At 51.0% G+C, this 15,931-nt stretch overlaps 1 protein-coding gene across 10 annotated transcripts in view; it reads left to right on the plus strand.

Moving 5' to 3' along the window:
* Nucleotides 1-15,931, plus strand: part of Tmem266 (transmembrane protein 266) — a 109,229-nt gene that overhangs the window by 62,136 nt on the left and 31,162 nt on the right. For all 10 annotated transcript variants that reach the window (XM_078049177.1, XM_078049176.1, XM_040274645.2 and 7 more), the window contains 2 exons: nucleotides 1,977-2,050; nucleotides 15,128-15,184. In XM_078049177.1, the coding sequence (XP_077905303.1) occupies nucleotides 1,977-2,050; nucleotides 15,128-15,184 (131 nt within the window). The remainder of the gene's footprint in view (nucleotides 1-1,976; nucleotides 2,051-15,127; nucleotides 15,185-15,931) is intronic.

The following is a 15,931-nucleotide window of genomic DNA, read 5'->3' on the forward strand; positions in this document are numbered from 1 at the left end:
AGTGAAAATAAAAAAGAGGTGAAATTATTGGCCCCCGAGAAATTTCCTTCCCCGTCATTGACAAAATCCAGGACTGCAGATTCAGTCACCCCAAAACCCATTTGGTTGTTATGGGCTCTGTTTTCTCCAGTGCCCTCAATTCCTCTACTGGATCATCCATCGTCAGGGTCTGTCAAATCTTCCCTCCAAGTCACATTAGCCTCCTCTGCTCTCTAAGTGAGGATGACGGCGAGCACAGAATTGCTTTTGTCTGATAAGCCTAGTTGGGTTTTATGCAGCTGGTGGCCCCTTGGTTCCAATTAAAGGATCTTCCAGCGTAAAGTGACCAGCACTGGGTTTACACTCAACCTGTCTTCAATTAAACCATGTTGTAGACTTTCCCTCCCACTCATCCATACTGTCTGCTTTTTATGAGGTCTGACCATAACGGGGTCTTTCTTTCCCTGTGGTGGATTGTCGTTGGGGCCCTCGGCTGCGAGGCATTGAATAGAACTGAGAACTCAGCCGACACTGGAATTTTGCTTAAAATTAAGTATCCAGGAGATTGATTTTGGTGGGAGATCCAATAGCAGCTCATAAAAGGCATCTTAAATTCCATAAAATGCACAATCAGAGATTTATTGCTCTTCTAAAGCAAACCGTAAAAAAAGGCACAGGAATTCATTTGAGAAATAATGGGGAGAGATTTTATGTTTTCAGAATCATCTGGAGGTCTTTTCAGAGTCACACAGGCCTCAGCCTCTTGGTTCCCACTGGTATTCCTGTGGCTGGGGAGGGGAAGGAATCCACAGCATCTCCAGGGCTCAGCTTCTGAGGGTCACCTAGGCCCAAAGCCAGGGGACCCCAGGGTCTCCCACCTGGAACCTGCAGCCTTCTCCCCCTTAGATTCACTCCATGACCTGGTTTTTACACACCCCAGGAGTCGCAGAACATAAGGAAAGGCCAAAGGTTCCTCTTTGAAGCCAGCCCTCTCCACTGAAGGTACTGGGCCTCTACGGTCAGCTCTAGGGGATTCTGAACAGCACACCAAGCAGGCCTGCTAGGGAGGCAGTGCAGGCCTGTTGGCAGTGCATCCCTGCCCTCTCTCTGCTCTGTCCGCTGCCCTAAGATGTCTACATATCTCTTTGAGGCCTGCCTCTGGGAGGAATCTCTCCCACCCTTTCTCCATCAAAACTCACCTGACCCTTGCCACAGCACCCACTTGTGGACTCACTAACTGGTAAACTAGACCCTGCTAGGGCTCGGAGGCTGGTCCTGGCTTCCTGGACTTTAGAAGACTCCCCCAGAGACGGCACCTTCACTTCTAGGACTGTTAGCAGACGGTGGAGTTGAAGCCGTCAGTGGCCAACAGCTCCCTGCTCTCACTCCAGAGCCTGGAAGGTGAATGGCACTCTGGCAGCTCCCAGCCCACAGGCTCTGCTAGTTTCGTCCCATGTCTAGCCCCTCTTTCCGGCCTCCCTCCAGCCACCTCTCCAAAACATGCTGCTGATGCGACCATCTCTGCCACTCAAAGTTTCAGGGTGATGGTCCAGGAAAGCTGCCTTGAGTCCCGCTGACAGTGCACAGTGCTTTGGGGGTGCACTGTGCTGTGAGCTTCTGAAGCTCATCCAGGCTTGACTGAGCTGCCCGCACAGGTCCGCTAGCCACAGGTGTCTTTGAGAACCCCCTCTGGAGGCTCCTTTCCTGAAGTCAGGCTATGGCAAGAAACCCACAAGGATTGAGCAGGATCTCAGAGAGGTGGCCTGTGGGGAGCAAAGAGCCCCGGGGACTGGAGGGAGAGCAGCCCACAGCACCATTGGCCACCAGGCTCCCAGACCTCCACCACAGGCACTTCTAAAGCTGCCCTTCTTCTCTGACCCAGTTTCAACCAGAGTGGGCCCTAGAGTCCCAGAGGTCCCCCTTGATGCTGTGAAGCCCCCCTACCAATGCACCTAATTCCTTGCTCCTAAAATTGGCTCTTACTATGTTCCTTGCAGTTTCCAGTGCATTCCAGTTTGCCAGCGTCATCCACTGGATCAGTCTGGTCATTCTGTCTGTGTTCTTCTCAGAGGTAGGTAAAAACTTGGGCCCTGATGCCCCTTCCTTAGAGCAACTCCTTTCTGGGAAACCAAGCTTTGCTTTTCCACATATTTCTTATATGTCAGGCCCTCTGTTAGCGCTTGAGGCTTCAAAGAGGGACACAATCCAAGCACCTGAGTTCTATAGTAGGTGATGGCTCAGGGAGGAGCCAGAGACGCACAGGAGCGTCCGCCAACCCAGCCAGGGAGCTTTGGCCTGAGCAGGTGACCCCTGAGTGGAATCTCAGAGCATGAGCAGGGGTTGTCCAGGTGAGGGGTGGGCCTTGTGAAGGTGAGGCTGAGTAGGCAGAGCTGAAGAATAGCATTGGTTGGTGTGGCTGGTAAGGAGCAGGCAGGTCGCGACTGAAGCTAGAGATGGGAAGCAGCTAGGAAGGCCACAGTCAGGCTGACCCTAAGGCTGAGGCATGCAGAGGACAGAGGATGCGGTCACCAGGCTGGACAGTGGACTGGAGCAGGCCCTGCCAGGGGCATAGGGTGTGACTAAGCCAAGGGTTATGTTTCTGAAGTGGTGAATCAGGTCTCCTTGGGGTTTCTGGAGTTAGTGGATAAAAACCATGTCTGAAAAGCTACTGGAGGTTCCTGGGCCTCTGGGTCCAGGAGTAGCCCCCGTGTGGGGACTGAAACGCTTAAGAAACTGGGATTCTAGCACATTCTTCTATTTTTACGTGGGCTGAGTGACTTCTCTTTTGAGCAGTTGTCAGGCCATCACAGTGGTACTCTGGCTTGCATTTGGGGGACACTGGCTTGGAGCTGCTACAGGCAGGACCTCCTGGAGGGGCTGAAAGTTTGAAAGGGGGGGGCGGTCCTTGAGGGTCAGGAGAGCATCCTGTGGAAAAATAGTTCCTTCTAATAGAGTCGAGGGCTGGGCACGTCAGCTGGCCACTGTCCCACTCCACTCATGTGTCCCCACCTCTCACCACTGGTACACATCAGCCCACAGAGCCCCAGGGGGGCCTTTTAGAGAAAAGCAGACACAAGTAAGGCTCAGAGCCTTCTCTCTCTCTCTCTCTCTCTCTCTCTCTCACATACACACACACACACACACAAACACATTCAGCTCTTCTACCTTGAAGGCACAGGGCCCTGGACCTCACAGTACAATGCAGCCTCAGAGGGAGGAGGGTACAGGGATGCTGTAGGAGAGCATGGGCTGGGGGACAGAGGAAGAGAGCATTCTGTGGTACGATCAGGGAACCCAGGGAGTCAGGAGTCCAAGGGCCTCCTATGGGCCAGCTCTGAAGGTCCAGTGGCCCTGATAACTCTCTCCCTAGAAAAGAGGGGAGAGCTGGGCCTTGGGTCTTGAGTACAAAATCCCGAGTCTGGGTGTGGGTTGTGCTGGCTGCACAGCAGAACATTCTCTTCCCCAGGCTTCAGCTCCTGCGGCTCGTGGACTTGGCCGGTGAGCCTGGGCCTGAGGCTCAGACTGCGGGAGCAGATCCCAACCCTGTCCTCCTGGGAAGTTTCCCAACGAGCTCCCTGAGACCACAGCCCTGGGGGTGCTGCTCCCCGGCTTAGTGCCCCTATGGGGGTTCTGGCCTCCCTGGCCCTCGTCTCTTCTCTCTGGGATTCCCTCCCACAAACACCTGGGCCAGGGCCAGATGGTTCCTTGATGCAAACCTTGGAAAATGTACCATGTGTCTGTGACTGCCAACAAAAATGTTTAATCAGTTGCTGTGGTTCTTCCCCTCTATCCCTCTGCTTTGGTTTTATTGGCTTTTGCAGAATTTATTACCCAGCGTTAATTTGGCATTCCCTTCCTGTCACTGTCGGAGACGAGCCACCTGAAACAGACAGGGGCCTGTATGCAGGAATCGCAGCCTCAGAGCCCCCCAGCAAGCACCTCCCAGAGTGTGGACAGGGCTGGGGCTTCCCACAGGCTCTGCAGGGGGAGCCAGGCCAACAGAGGCTGGTCCCTGCCTTGGTCTTTGTCGAAGTTGGTAAAGGTGGACTGAAGCCAGCAACACAGCAGCAGGGCTGCCTGCCTCCCCCAGAGCACCCTGCCCAGTGTGGATGAAGAGGCTGGTGCAAGGTGGCCTCACATGGGAACAGCCTATCTAACCAATATAGCCTCACAGAGCACTGCGGGCAACCAAGTTTCAGAACTTTGGTGCTGGTATGGTCAGAGGGGTCCCTGCCCCAGGTTTGGAAATGCATGAGGCTGTTTGTGCTCACAATGACTGGGGTCCTGGAATAGGAAGGGCTGGGGGAGCCCAATGTCCCTCAGCAGCCCATCAGACCTGCATGTTTGCCTGTCAAAAACCCCACACACATCAGAAAAGCAGCCTTGAGTTTCATGGCCAGTTATAGCCAAAACTGGACCCAAGACTCTGGTACTTCACCTGGTCTCACACCACTGACTTCCTCTGTGGGCCTTGGTGCCAGCAGGTTGGGAGGGGACTAGGAATCTGGGGTAAAGTCCAGGACCAGGAATTAAGAAAGAAAAAGTCTGACCTAGCAAGACCTCTGACCAAAACCCAAGAACAACCAGCCCTCCTTCTTCCTCTGGGAGAAATGAATGTCACCCTTCAGATCTGGCCCCTTCTTTCTCTGGCAGGACCCAGGGGTACAGCTGAGAGCCAAGGGTGAAGGGTCACTCCAGGCCTTCTGGGCCTAGTGAGTGGGCTGTACTGCACATGCAAATTCCCAGAAGTCTGCACTCTAAGACTCCTGTTCCATGGAGCCTTTTGCCTGTCCTCTTGCCTCAGCCGAGCCTCGGACAGCCCTGTAAAGAAGGGCAGAGCATGTTACAGATTAGGAAGCTGAGGGCTGGAGAGGAGTGCAAACCTGCCAAGGGCATGCAGGAATGCCGTGGAGAGCCAGATGCAGACCTGTGTTGGGCAAGCTGTCCACTGCCCTGCCAGAGGACAGAGCTAGCCCCAGAATGGAGGTGAGAGGCTGGTTTGGGCTCAGTTGGAGGACACCTGTTCAAACAGTCCACACTGTTGAACAGTAAGACAGGTACTTCTCAAGGGAGTGAAATGGTGCTCAATCAGGAAGGCCAGGGGTGGGGGTAGTCTTAGTAGGGGCCCACAGTGAGAGGGGGTACCCACAGGCTTTCTGGGCCCTGCTCAGCTAGGTCAGATGGGGTCACTGCCCTTCCATGTGTCCCTGCAGCACCAAGAACAAGCAGAGCCTTTGAAATCCAATGGAGAATTGTGCAAAAGATTTTTCCAAAGCACAGCCCCGCCCTTGGCCAAGACCTGGCCCAGCTGGCCACTTGGAACCAGGAGGCCTCACTCTTCCTGAGATTGCACACATTCTTAGGACCTCCTGACCAAGGCCAGGCCACCCCACGGCAGTGCAGGCCATGGGGTGTTGGCCCCATCTTAGGGTATGGAAAGGCCTGAGCAGCCCCAGCTTTTTCCCCTGGAGAGGACAAAGCTGACCCATGGCTGACCTTCTAGATAGGAGCCTCAAGGTGGTGGCAGTGGTGGTAGCAGTGGCAGTGGGGTGGCTGCTGCTGCTGCTACTTCTCTTCCCCTTCCCATACCTGCTTCCCTCCCCCTGCTCCCGCCTCTGCCTCCTTCGCAGGTGGGATTCCCACAGCATAACTCTTTCTACATTCAGTGCACACAGCTGTCCTGCAACCATCATCTCTGTCTAGTTCCAAAGCATCTTCACCACCACCAAAGGAGATTCTTAGTCACTAGGCAGCCACTCCCTGTGCCCTCTCTACCCCAGCCGCTGTCAACCACTCATCTGCTTTCTGTCTCTGGAAACTTAACTATTCTGGAACCATATACTATGTGGCCTTTTGTGTCTGGCTTCAGTCACTTTAACATAACGTGGTTTGTTCCCACCCTAGCAGGCGTTAGTACTTCGGTAATGTCCGAATGATATTCCACTGTATGGATGGACCACATTTGTTTATCTGGTCATCAACCCATCAAATCTTCTCTTCACATCAGCTATTTGAGCCACCTCCTTCTCCAGACAGCAGCCTCTTAGGGTTGTCCCAGGGCTGCACTGGGGTCACACAGGAGCTTGGCCTTTGGGCTACCTGTACCATTTGCCAAGAGACATCCATTGCCAAACCAAACAGCAAGGTCCTTATCTTTCGGCATCAGCAGCCATTCCAAGATTCTGGATACTAGGGGTCTTTCTCCTGCCTATGCATTCTCTAGAAGGGCTCTGGTGAGCTTCCATCCCTGGCTGAGAGGGGAGAGGGGGATGCTGTGCTCTAAGCTCTGAGAGATGAAGGATGAATTCATTCCCTTCAGTATCCAACTGAAGGAGCCAGTCACCCTGTGACCTTGAATAAGTCACTGTCCTGGCCTGTTCCTTGCTTCCCCGGCATCGAAGTGAGAAAACCCAATCTCATGTCTTCTTGACCCTCTGGAAGGCGGGGCCAGTGGTCAGGCTTCAGGGAAGAGGTTTTCTTTTCTGTCTCACCCTCTCCAATGTTGAGAATGGTGCAGGGAAGTCAGGGTTCCAAGCCTGCTGCCCTCTAGCTGTGAGAGCCCCTGCACAGACCCTCCAGCCCTGTCTGTGGGGTACTGGACCAGAGGTTAAAACATTGGAAAGGACTTCTAGCCTCACTTGGCCATCCACAGAATAAACAGTAGCTGCCACCTGTTAGGACAAGCCCAGCAGGATTGATAATGCCTGACATGGCTCTGCCAGAGGAGGACGTGGGTGGGGACCTCAAGCAGCCGATGTTTGTTCTCTTAGAGTCAGACCTCATTCTAAAAGATTCACTCTTCCTCCCCAGACCCCAGACTCTGCCTGCCCTGAGTGGGAAGGCACTGGAGCAAACCTTCAGAATTCCTGCACAGGGCCTGTGCGATGCTTGGTTGGAGATTTTTTTTTTTTTTTTTTTTTTTTGGTACTGGGGATTAAACTCAGGGACACTCAACCACTGAGCCACATCCCCAGCCCTATTTTGTATTTTATTTAGAGACAGGGTCTCATTGAGTTGCTTAGCATCTCGCCATTGATGCGGCTGGCTTTGAACTCATGATCCTCCTGCCTTAGCCTCCTGAGCCACTGGGATTACAGGTGTGTGTCACCGTGCCCAGCTTGGTTGGAGAGTTTAAAACAGCCCCACTGTGTAAGGTCACGTAGATGGCAAAGGTGGTTCAGATCATGCTGTAGCTTTGTTTATTTATTATGACAGTTTCCTGGAAGCTGGCAGTCAAATGCATAGTTTTCAAAAGTCAGTATATTTTAACAGTTTTCCAGTAAATAGACAAGAGCTGGCACCAGCCTTGTCAGACTCCATGTTCTTGTTTTGGAAGTGCCCAGGCTTATGCTCTCTGTCTGGAGGGACCTTCCCACTGGTGCTATCTCTGAGTCCTTCCCTCCTCTCAGGCTCAGCTCTGCTCCTGCATCCCTCTTCCAGGCAGCCTGTCCTGCCCGCCCCCCACACATGGACCAGCGCTGCTCTCAGCTTGTTGGTGTAACCCATTGTTGTTTCCTCCTTGGGCAGAGGTTTTTGTCCCCAGCTCCACTGGGCCTTATTATAGTCTTCTGTCTTCCTTTATCACCTGGCACAGGGCTGGGAATAGGGCTCACACCACCAAAGAAGCACATAAATTCAGTATGTTTGTGAGAAATTCTTTAGGATGTCACTCCCACTTTTTTCTTTGCCTTCACCTTGACAATGATCTTGGCGGGCTTTCAGGTCAAATATAAAGATGACTTCTCTTTTTTTAATATTTATTTTTTAGGTGTAGATGGACACAACACAATGCCTTTATTTTTATGTGGTGCTGGGGATCAAACCCAGGTCCCGCCCGTACGAGGCGAATGCTCTACCGCTGAGCCACAATCCTAGCTCCTAAAGATGACTTTTCTAAGCAAATTGGAATGCACTGCTTTAGACAGTACCACGCTCATTGTTAGCCGAACTCTACAAGTTCAGGCTAGATGGCGACTCGCTGAGCCGCTAGAACAGGATTTAAAACATTAGAAGGGGATTGGGCCATGCAACATGATACTTAAGATCCTCCTTCTAGCTCTGAGATTCTAGAAATAGACCCAGATCCAGAATGTTCTACCTACCACAACATTCTCTTGAAAAAGCACATGCTTGCCAACCCTCAGCCTCAGAAGCAGACTGAGCCTGATCCTCAGCCCTCAGGGTTACATTCAGAAGGGGCTGGGAGCCCACCAAGCCACAATCTTGATGACGTCTCATCAAGGGGAGACTCAAGACTCTATCTGATTATTGTGATGTAGGAAAAAAACAAGTCTTGATGTTATATAATAATAATAATAATTCTTCCCACTGTATAAAATTAAACATGCACAAAGCCAAAATAAGAAAACCAAAACCCCTCATAGTCTCATCATCTGCAGATAACCACCACTGATTTCATCTTAGAACACCAGGCCTTTCCCCACTCCTGTGTATCTACACGTTTCCCTCACTTTCCCTTTTGTCCAGTTGTATTTTGTAAATGTCCTTCCATGTTGTTTTACATTTATTTTCAACAACATATTTAGGAGCATTCTACCCAGTATTAGGAAGTATTTTGAGCAAACCAAAAATCAGCGAGTCATTTAATGCACGCCTGTGTTCCCATCACCCACCCTGTCAAGCCCTAACATCTCCCCTGTCTGCTCCCCCATCTCTAACAACTCCATCATGAGCATGTCCCTTTTTGACTCTCACCTCAACTTTTGGATGTCTCCATATTTCTGCTATCATAAACAGCACCAGCTCCGAAAGCTCACCCCAATCTCGACAACCTCCAACATTGATTTAAAAGTAGCTTCTTAGAAGCAAAAAGGAAATTAGATTCTCAGCCAAACTTACAATGACTCACAGTGATCCTTCCGTCCTAGCACCTCCTCAGGTGAGGTGTGGGTGACTCCATCCTTGCCTGCTCCTCTGTACCAAATTTCTCTCAGCCCCTGCCCTCAGCTGGCACCATTTCCGATGTCACCCATTGTCATGACTTCTCACCCAAGGGACCAGTTCAGTTCATATCATTCACTATTTCTACGTCTACTTTCTGTCCTCACATTTTGAGGTTTAGGCAAAGATGCCTGGTGGCTTTATGCAGAGAATTTACATTTTTTTTTTTTAGTGCTTTGGAGCAATTTTCAAGAAGAGAAAGAGGTAGTTTTCATTTCATTGCCTTGCTAGTTGATTTGTTAAAAGAAATTTTCAAAATTTGATTCTCGGAGTATCGATTATTCTATAGAACAAAACGCAAATAGATACGGCTTTGCGAATGCCGAGCACGTGCTGTTTTTACACTCTACACTTAGCCTATTCTGTGGACATTTTAAAACCTTTTTATTCTTTGAGAAATACTACCAATTTTTATTCCAAAAGGTGAAGCACAGTTTGGTGTGTTCGTTTTGTTCAGTGAGGTGCCATGTTTTTTTGTCCACAAGTGAACAGTGAAGTCACTCTGTCAGAGGGAACCCACTGAGGTCCAAAGCCGTGCTCTCTTCTTGTCCTGCTGGCTTATAGAACAGCTGGATTTGACGCTGTTTTTAATAAATCGAAACATTCTGTTAATGAATTTTAGGACTGACTAGTAAGGAAAACAAGACCGTGAGCGTTAAAGTAGAGAGTAGCAACAGAGTCGAGGAATATTTTATGAACTCACTATGAAACTTGTTTATCTTAAACTATTATGATTTAATGGGTATTTGTCAGGCTGTCGGGAGACAGATTATTTTCCTGCTGTTGGTGTGCTCTTATTCCAACCACAGAGCGCAGATCCACACAGGGGACACACCAGGCTGCACTGACAGCAGACAAATGGACAGGTCCCAGGCAGGGTGTTTAGGATGGTAACTTTGCATAACTGCGGAGAAAGACTGCTGAGGCTGGAGCCGATGACAAGCCTCATAGCAAGTGGGGTCCCTGGCGACCAGGGACAGGGGAGGTCAAGGCAGGAGTGGGGCATGATGAAGTTGGCATTTCTGAGTAACCACCCTGGCAGCCAGGGTAGAGCAGGGCTTAGAGGTGGGAGTGGACTGTGATTTAGAGACAGAGGAGGTCCAGTTCAGCTGAGAGTTTAGAGGTTTGAACCAGAAAACTGGCAGTGGAGATGAAGAGAGAGTAAGGAGCTAAACCAGGCAGGGTTGGAGGATTGATCCAAGAGGGGTGGGGAGTGTGTGAGGGACAAGGAGCAGGACAGCTCGATTCCCAGGGGTCTGGCTTAGTCAACAAGGGTACCATGATGCCCCCTTCTCTCCTGAGCAGCAGGCTAGAGACATGGATTTGGGAGCTTCAGGCCATTGGGTGATAGTTGAAATCAAAATTGTCCATAGAAGAGGGAAACTGAGGAGAGAAGACAGTGATCCCTGGGGAACAATTTTGCTGTGGGCAGAGGACAAGAAACCTATAGCGGTGACTAGGAAGGTGTAGCCAGGGAGACAGGAGGAAAAACCAGAGTAGGGAATGTTCTGGGGAAAAAAAGGAGGTGTACTTTCCCAGCCAGGCAGTCAGCAGAGCCACGTGCTTTGAACGTAAGTGAGATGAACAGAAGGAGGTTCTCACTCTGACTGGTGAGGCAATGAGGGGTGCAGTAGCCCAGGGGTGAGCGGGTTACCTGAGCAGCAGGGGCTAACGTCAGGTTACAACAGTTATGTGGAGAGGCTTTGTTCAAGACTCTGCCTGGGGAGGAGAGAGAGAGTGAGAAAGGAAGGACAGCGTCTTAAGGGAGAGAGCCTTGGGGTCAGTGGGAGTGGTGGGTGCATTCAGGAGACTTGAGAATGACCCTATTCTGCAAGGAAATTGTGGAATTAAAGCTCACACACCCTGTGTATTTCAGTCTTTCTCCTCCTCACTCAAGGCCAAGGGCAGTGCTCCACGCACTAGGAGCCCTCAGTTGACCTCAGTCCCTTAATTGACAGACATTTGGTCATTTGCCACCCCAGCACAAGGAGAGACAAACAGTAATCTGGCCCCTGGGAGGGATCAGCCACTGTGTCTGCTCAGAGGGTTCACCTTCATAATCCTAGAGAAAGCGGCACCCTGGGAAGAGGCAGTCCTGGGTCACCAGCCTGAATTCTCAGGGGTTTGGAGAATTTGGTCCCTTCTGCGAGCCCCTGTTTTATCCACTCCTATCCCCAGGGGGTGCTCCTGGGCTGCCCTGCAATTCTGTCAAACCACAGGACTAGTCACCTGGCAAAACTCAAGTACTTACCAGTTCAAGACTGGTTGCCCACATTTCTTACTGTTGTTTTGTAACTCGATCCTGGGATCCATGTCTTCCTCTTGCAATTTTAGTTTAACCTTCCCAAGAGCTGACTGCTTCTAGAGGAAGCACCAGGAGTCAACCCCACCTCCCTGATTCATGCACCACCAGTCCCCTGACCCCAGGGATGCTGTCACAGGCTCAGGGGTTAGCCCTGCAGGGGTCCCTTCTCCCCAGCTGGGGACCCCACTTTGGGGTGGCTTTGCAGGGCACAAAGGTGTCCAGTCCCCATTCTGCTCATGAAGCAGTGAGCCAAAGGATCTCCTTCTGCCAAGACAAGGCTTTCTTTTTAAATTTGAACAAAACCAACTTCTAGACTATCAGGTGCTTCTGCCTGCATCCCCCAAGTTTCCCAAACTATAGGAGCCTCATCAGGCCCCTCCCAGCGAAAGAGGCTGATTGAGGGGAAGGATTAGGGCTATAGGTGGAGGGCAGGAGGTCCTCACTGCCACTTGACTTAGGCAGGACCTGGACCAGACACAAGGGCCAAAAATTCCCACCCTCCTCTCCTGCTGCCCAAAGACTGAACCCTTTCCCTTGAGAAAGTCACCTTTTCCTTCCTTGGAAGAGATGAAGGGAGTCTCTCCCTGGAAGAGCAAGGTGGAAGGAGAGAGGTACCGAGGAGACAAAAGATTTACCTGCCACCAAAGCCTCCATTTCTGCATCTATCAATGACAGAAAATTTTGGCTCAGAGTAAGAATTCAAAAAATGGTGCATCCCTGAGGTTTTGCTGGGTCTGACCTGTCTCGCTTATCAGAGCAGCCTCCTGAGGCAGGATTGGAATGAAGGAAGCCAAAAACCTCTGGCCCCAGGTGGGAAAAGGTCAACTAGAGCTGAGGAGCCCAGTTCCTTCAGGTCCTCCCTTAAAGGCCCTTGCAACTCTCAGGGGTGGGCAGGACATAAGACTGAAGTAGGGTGGGTGATAAAGCCATCCCTGCTCTGCCCTGCACGGAAGCTTCCCACCAGAGCTCTGCAGCAGCCCCAGTGAGGCAGGCAGCACCAGGGGCAGTAGTTCTACTCCCAGTCCAGTTGGGCTGAGGGGGTTTGGCCAATGTCATGTGGTTAGTGGGGACAGTGAGAGCCAGAAAGAGGACCAGACTTTTGACCACATCTCATGCTCTTTCTAGTTGTAGCTGGGCATGTGGTCTCTCCTGTTACAACTCGGACCAGTGTCACCTTACACAGGCCAGTGGTTCTGTTGGGTGTCCCATGGGGCTTTGTTTTAAAATCAGATCCCAAGCCTTGAATTCAGAGATTCTGATATCTGGGGTCTCCAAGAGAAAAACCCGGAATTTAAAACAAAAGCTCCTGGTGTTGCTGATGCAGGAGTCCTCACCTGCACATTGGCTAAGTCAGCCTATATTCTCAGGCAGGTAGAGAGGGTGGAGCAAGTCCCTGTCTCTGTGGAGAGGGGACTTCTCAGAAACCATGTTTGGGGATAGGACGGTTGCTACAGGGAATAAGCCAGTGGGTGGCTGTTGCAGAGTTGGGCTCCCACTCTGGCTCTGAGCCTGACCGGAGCAGCTGACTCCAGGCCACACTTCTGAGGTGTGTCCCCAGTCCTCTCTACAGCTGCCTTTTACTGCTGTTTCCAACATAAGCCTCCTAGAGATGAAAGTAGAGTGGAGACTGCTGGGAGCTGGGGAGGGGAGAATGGGTACAGAATTTCAGTTTGGAATGATGAGGAAGTTCTGGAGATGGGTGGTGGGGATGATTGCACAACCACGTGAGCAGGATATGGCAGAACTGTGCACTAAGAGTGGAGAAAATGGATAAGCTCCCTGTGGTGTGTTTTACCCCAATTCTAAAAAAAGAAGGAAGAGGAGAAACAACAGCAGCAATCATATTTGGATGGACATGTTTTGGTTTCTATTAGCCTGGTCTTTTTGCTTTGAGAACCCCAGAATTAGGACTTTGGGGTGGATGTGGTCAATGTAGCATTTCAGAGGAAACAAGCACCATGTTTCAAGTTCAGCCAACTAGAGGGATTAGATTACAACAAAATAACCAAGACAATATGTGGTGATCTTACCCAGCTGGAGTCCACCATGCAGAGTGGAAAGCCTCTGGTCCCAAATGCTGACCTCTTTACTAACTGCCTATGTGACCTTGGGCGGCTTCCTTAAACTCTCTGTAAACTGAGAATCACATGCAAGGAGGGCTGGCCCAGGGGTCTGGCTCTTATTGGCATATACACATGGCAGGTGTTATTCTCATCAATAACTGAAAGAATTGTATCACCTAACCACCTCTCCATCAGAAGGGGAAACTGAGGCCCAGAGAGGGGATTCAATTCCCATTCCTGAACTGTAACCTCAAGATATCTTGGGTCCCCACCCAGATCTCTTCAGCCCTTAGGAGCTGTCTTGAAGCTAAGCCTGGCTGAACAAACTCAGATACTGGCAAGTATAGAGGAATGGCTATCAGGCTGCCACATGTTCCCTTCTACATTCAAAGAAGGTGACATAACTGGCTGCCACCAGGGTCCCCCTTCTCATCCCTTCATGGAAACCAAGATAGTCCCTTAAGGGGAAAAGCAGATTTTACCAGCCAAGTCTTTTTTCAGCATAGGAAGCTGGTGACCCGTGGACTCACACAGCTTCCCTGGGTTCAGATGGCTGGCCTGGTGCCAAGGCACATGGAAGGAGGACACCATCCAGTGTGAATTAAAGTCATCATGACTCAAGGGAGAGCCTGCAACAAATGCACTAAGATAGCTTTTAAGAACCTTCTCTGGGGGAAGGTGCCCTGTGGTGGAAAAACCACTCCCAAAGGCAGTGATATTAGGAAGAATCCACTCAGGCGTGCACTGGTTCACTCACAATGCACACCACGCAGGGCTGCACCGTGCCAGGGAGGAGGAACGGGAGGGAGAGGTCACATGGTCTCTCAAGCCTTCACTAAGGGATGGGGTGGGTGATGACAAGACATGACACAGAGCTATGGGAGCATGGTGTACAAAGCCACAGGAAAGAGATACCCAGGGAGCCAGGAGGATGGGAAAGAGCTTCACAGAAGTGACTTGAGGCTAGAAGGACAAGGGGGGAGAGGACACAGACCAAGATGCTCTAACAAGAAAACCAAAAGCATGGGCTTCAACAAGGCAAGGTTCATATCTTTCATGGAAGGCCAATTTTCGGGGTAGGCAATTAAGGCTGGTGGTGGCTGGGGGCCTGGTTGAAGATGGCTCCCCACCACACCCAGATGCTCATATTCTAGTCTTTGGGAAGAAGGAAAGAGGAAGAAAAGCAGAGCCTGGTCTATTGAAGGGCACAATCCAGAAGCTATGCACAGTGCTTCTGCTCAATGGCTATTGGTCAGAATCTAATCACATGCCCACTCCTGATGCAAGGACAGCTGGGAAATGTAGTTGTTAGCTGGGCAGCTGAGCCTCACCTGCAATCATCCTAAGATGGGCAAGATATGGGGGGAGTCAACCCTCAGCCTCTACCACATGCAAAAACAAGGCAATAAGAAAGAGAGTTTCCATGATCAAAGATTTGTAAGGAATTTTGTGTTATAATGGGAGTGGCAGGAGATGACGTTGGAGAGGGAGCGAGACATGGTCCTGTGATTCATTCTGAGGGAATCGGAGTATGTTCTGTATACTGTGAGCTCTGAAGGGTTTTGAGTGAGGGCTGACATGAATGGTGGCCAGGAGTGGCACGAATATGTGTGGGAGGGGCCAAGCCTGTGAGCAGAGGGGCCACCATGAGAACTGGAGGTGGGCACTCCACTTGCATTGGGGATGGGGAGGGCATGGGAGTGGGGAAGGCATATCGCTGAATGCAGAAACGCTGCTCTGGGTTCTGAGCTCTGGAATCTTCTCTGCTGCAGGGAGGCATTGCAGAACAATAACCATTTTTCTCACTTCGTCTCCTCAGACTGTTCTACGGATCGTGGTCCTGGGGATCTGGGATTACATCGAAAACAAAATAGAGGTAAAGATCAGTGGCTTCCCCAACCCCCAATCCAGACATCCTGGCTGCTGGAAAGTGTCACTGTCCCACTCATTGTAGTGTGGGAACCATCAAAAGGCTCACCTCCTCTCTGCCCTTGACTACAAGAGTCTCCTCAGCTGTGCACATGGGATGGGGTGAGGAGGAGGTGGAGGCTGGGAAGGAGTGAGCCGAGATGGTTTCAAGCAAAAGAACATTCTAAAACATTCTCCTTGAAGTTCTACAAGCATTTAAAATTTATTCTTGGGCTGGGGGTGTAGCTTGGTGGTAGAGCATCTTCTCAGGATGCTTGAGGGGGTGGGATCCATCCCTAGCACAATAACAACAACAAAATTATTTTTGAATCAACTTGAAAATTTTTTGAAATGCGTTTTAAAACAAATAATTCCATTCCAAAATGACACAGTGGTCAGGAGCTGCACAGGGAAACTAAAAGTCCCTCTCACCTAGGTTTCTGCTCTGCTTCAGGTAAAAGGGGCTAGGTGGGGGGCAGGGTAGAGATGAGGTGCAGAGAACCCTGGCTGTCGCAGGCAGTTTTGTGCACTCAGGCCAATGCAGGGTATCCAGGGTCTGCTGCCCTCTCCTTCCTCGCCTCAGGCCCAGTGCAGGAAGCTGACTTGAAGAGCCAGCCTGTAAACAGCTCTGGCCAGGGCCAGGCTGGGGCAGGCAAGGGAGGGTCAGGGCCCAGTGGTGCCAGCTGGGCCCCCTCCTTTCTTAGCCCTGCCCCCA

Source organism: Ictidomys tridecemlineatus, chromosome 5, assembly GCF_052094955.1.
Source record: "Ictidomys tridecemlineatus isolate mIctTri1 chromosome 5, mIctTri1.hap1, whole genome shotgun sequence".
Taxonomy (NCBI): domain Eukaryota; kingdom Metazoa; phylum Chordata; class Mammalia; order Rodentia; family Sciuridae; genus Ictidomys; species Ictidomys tridecemlineatus.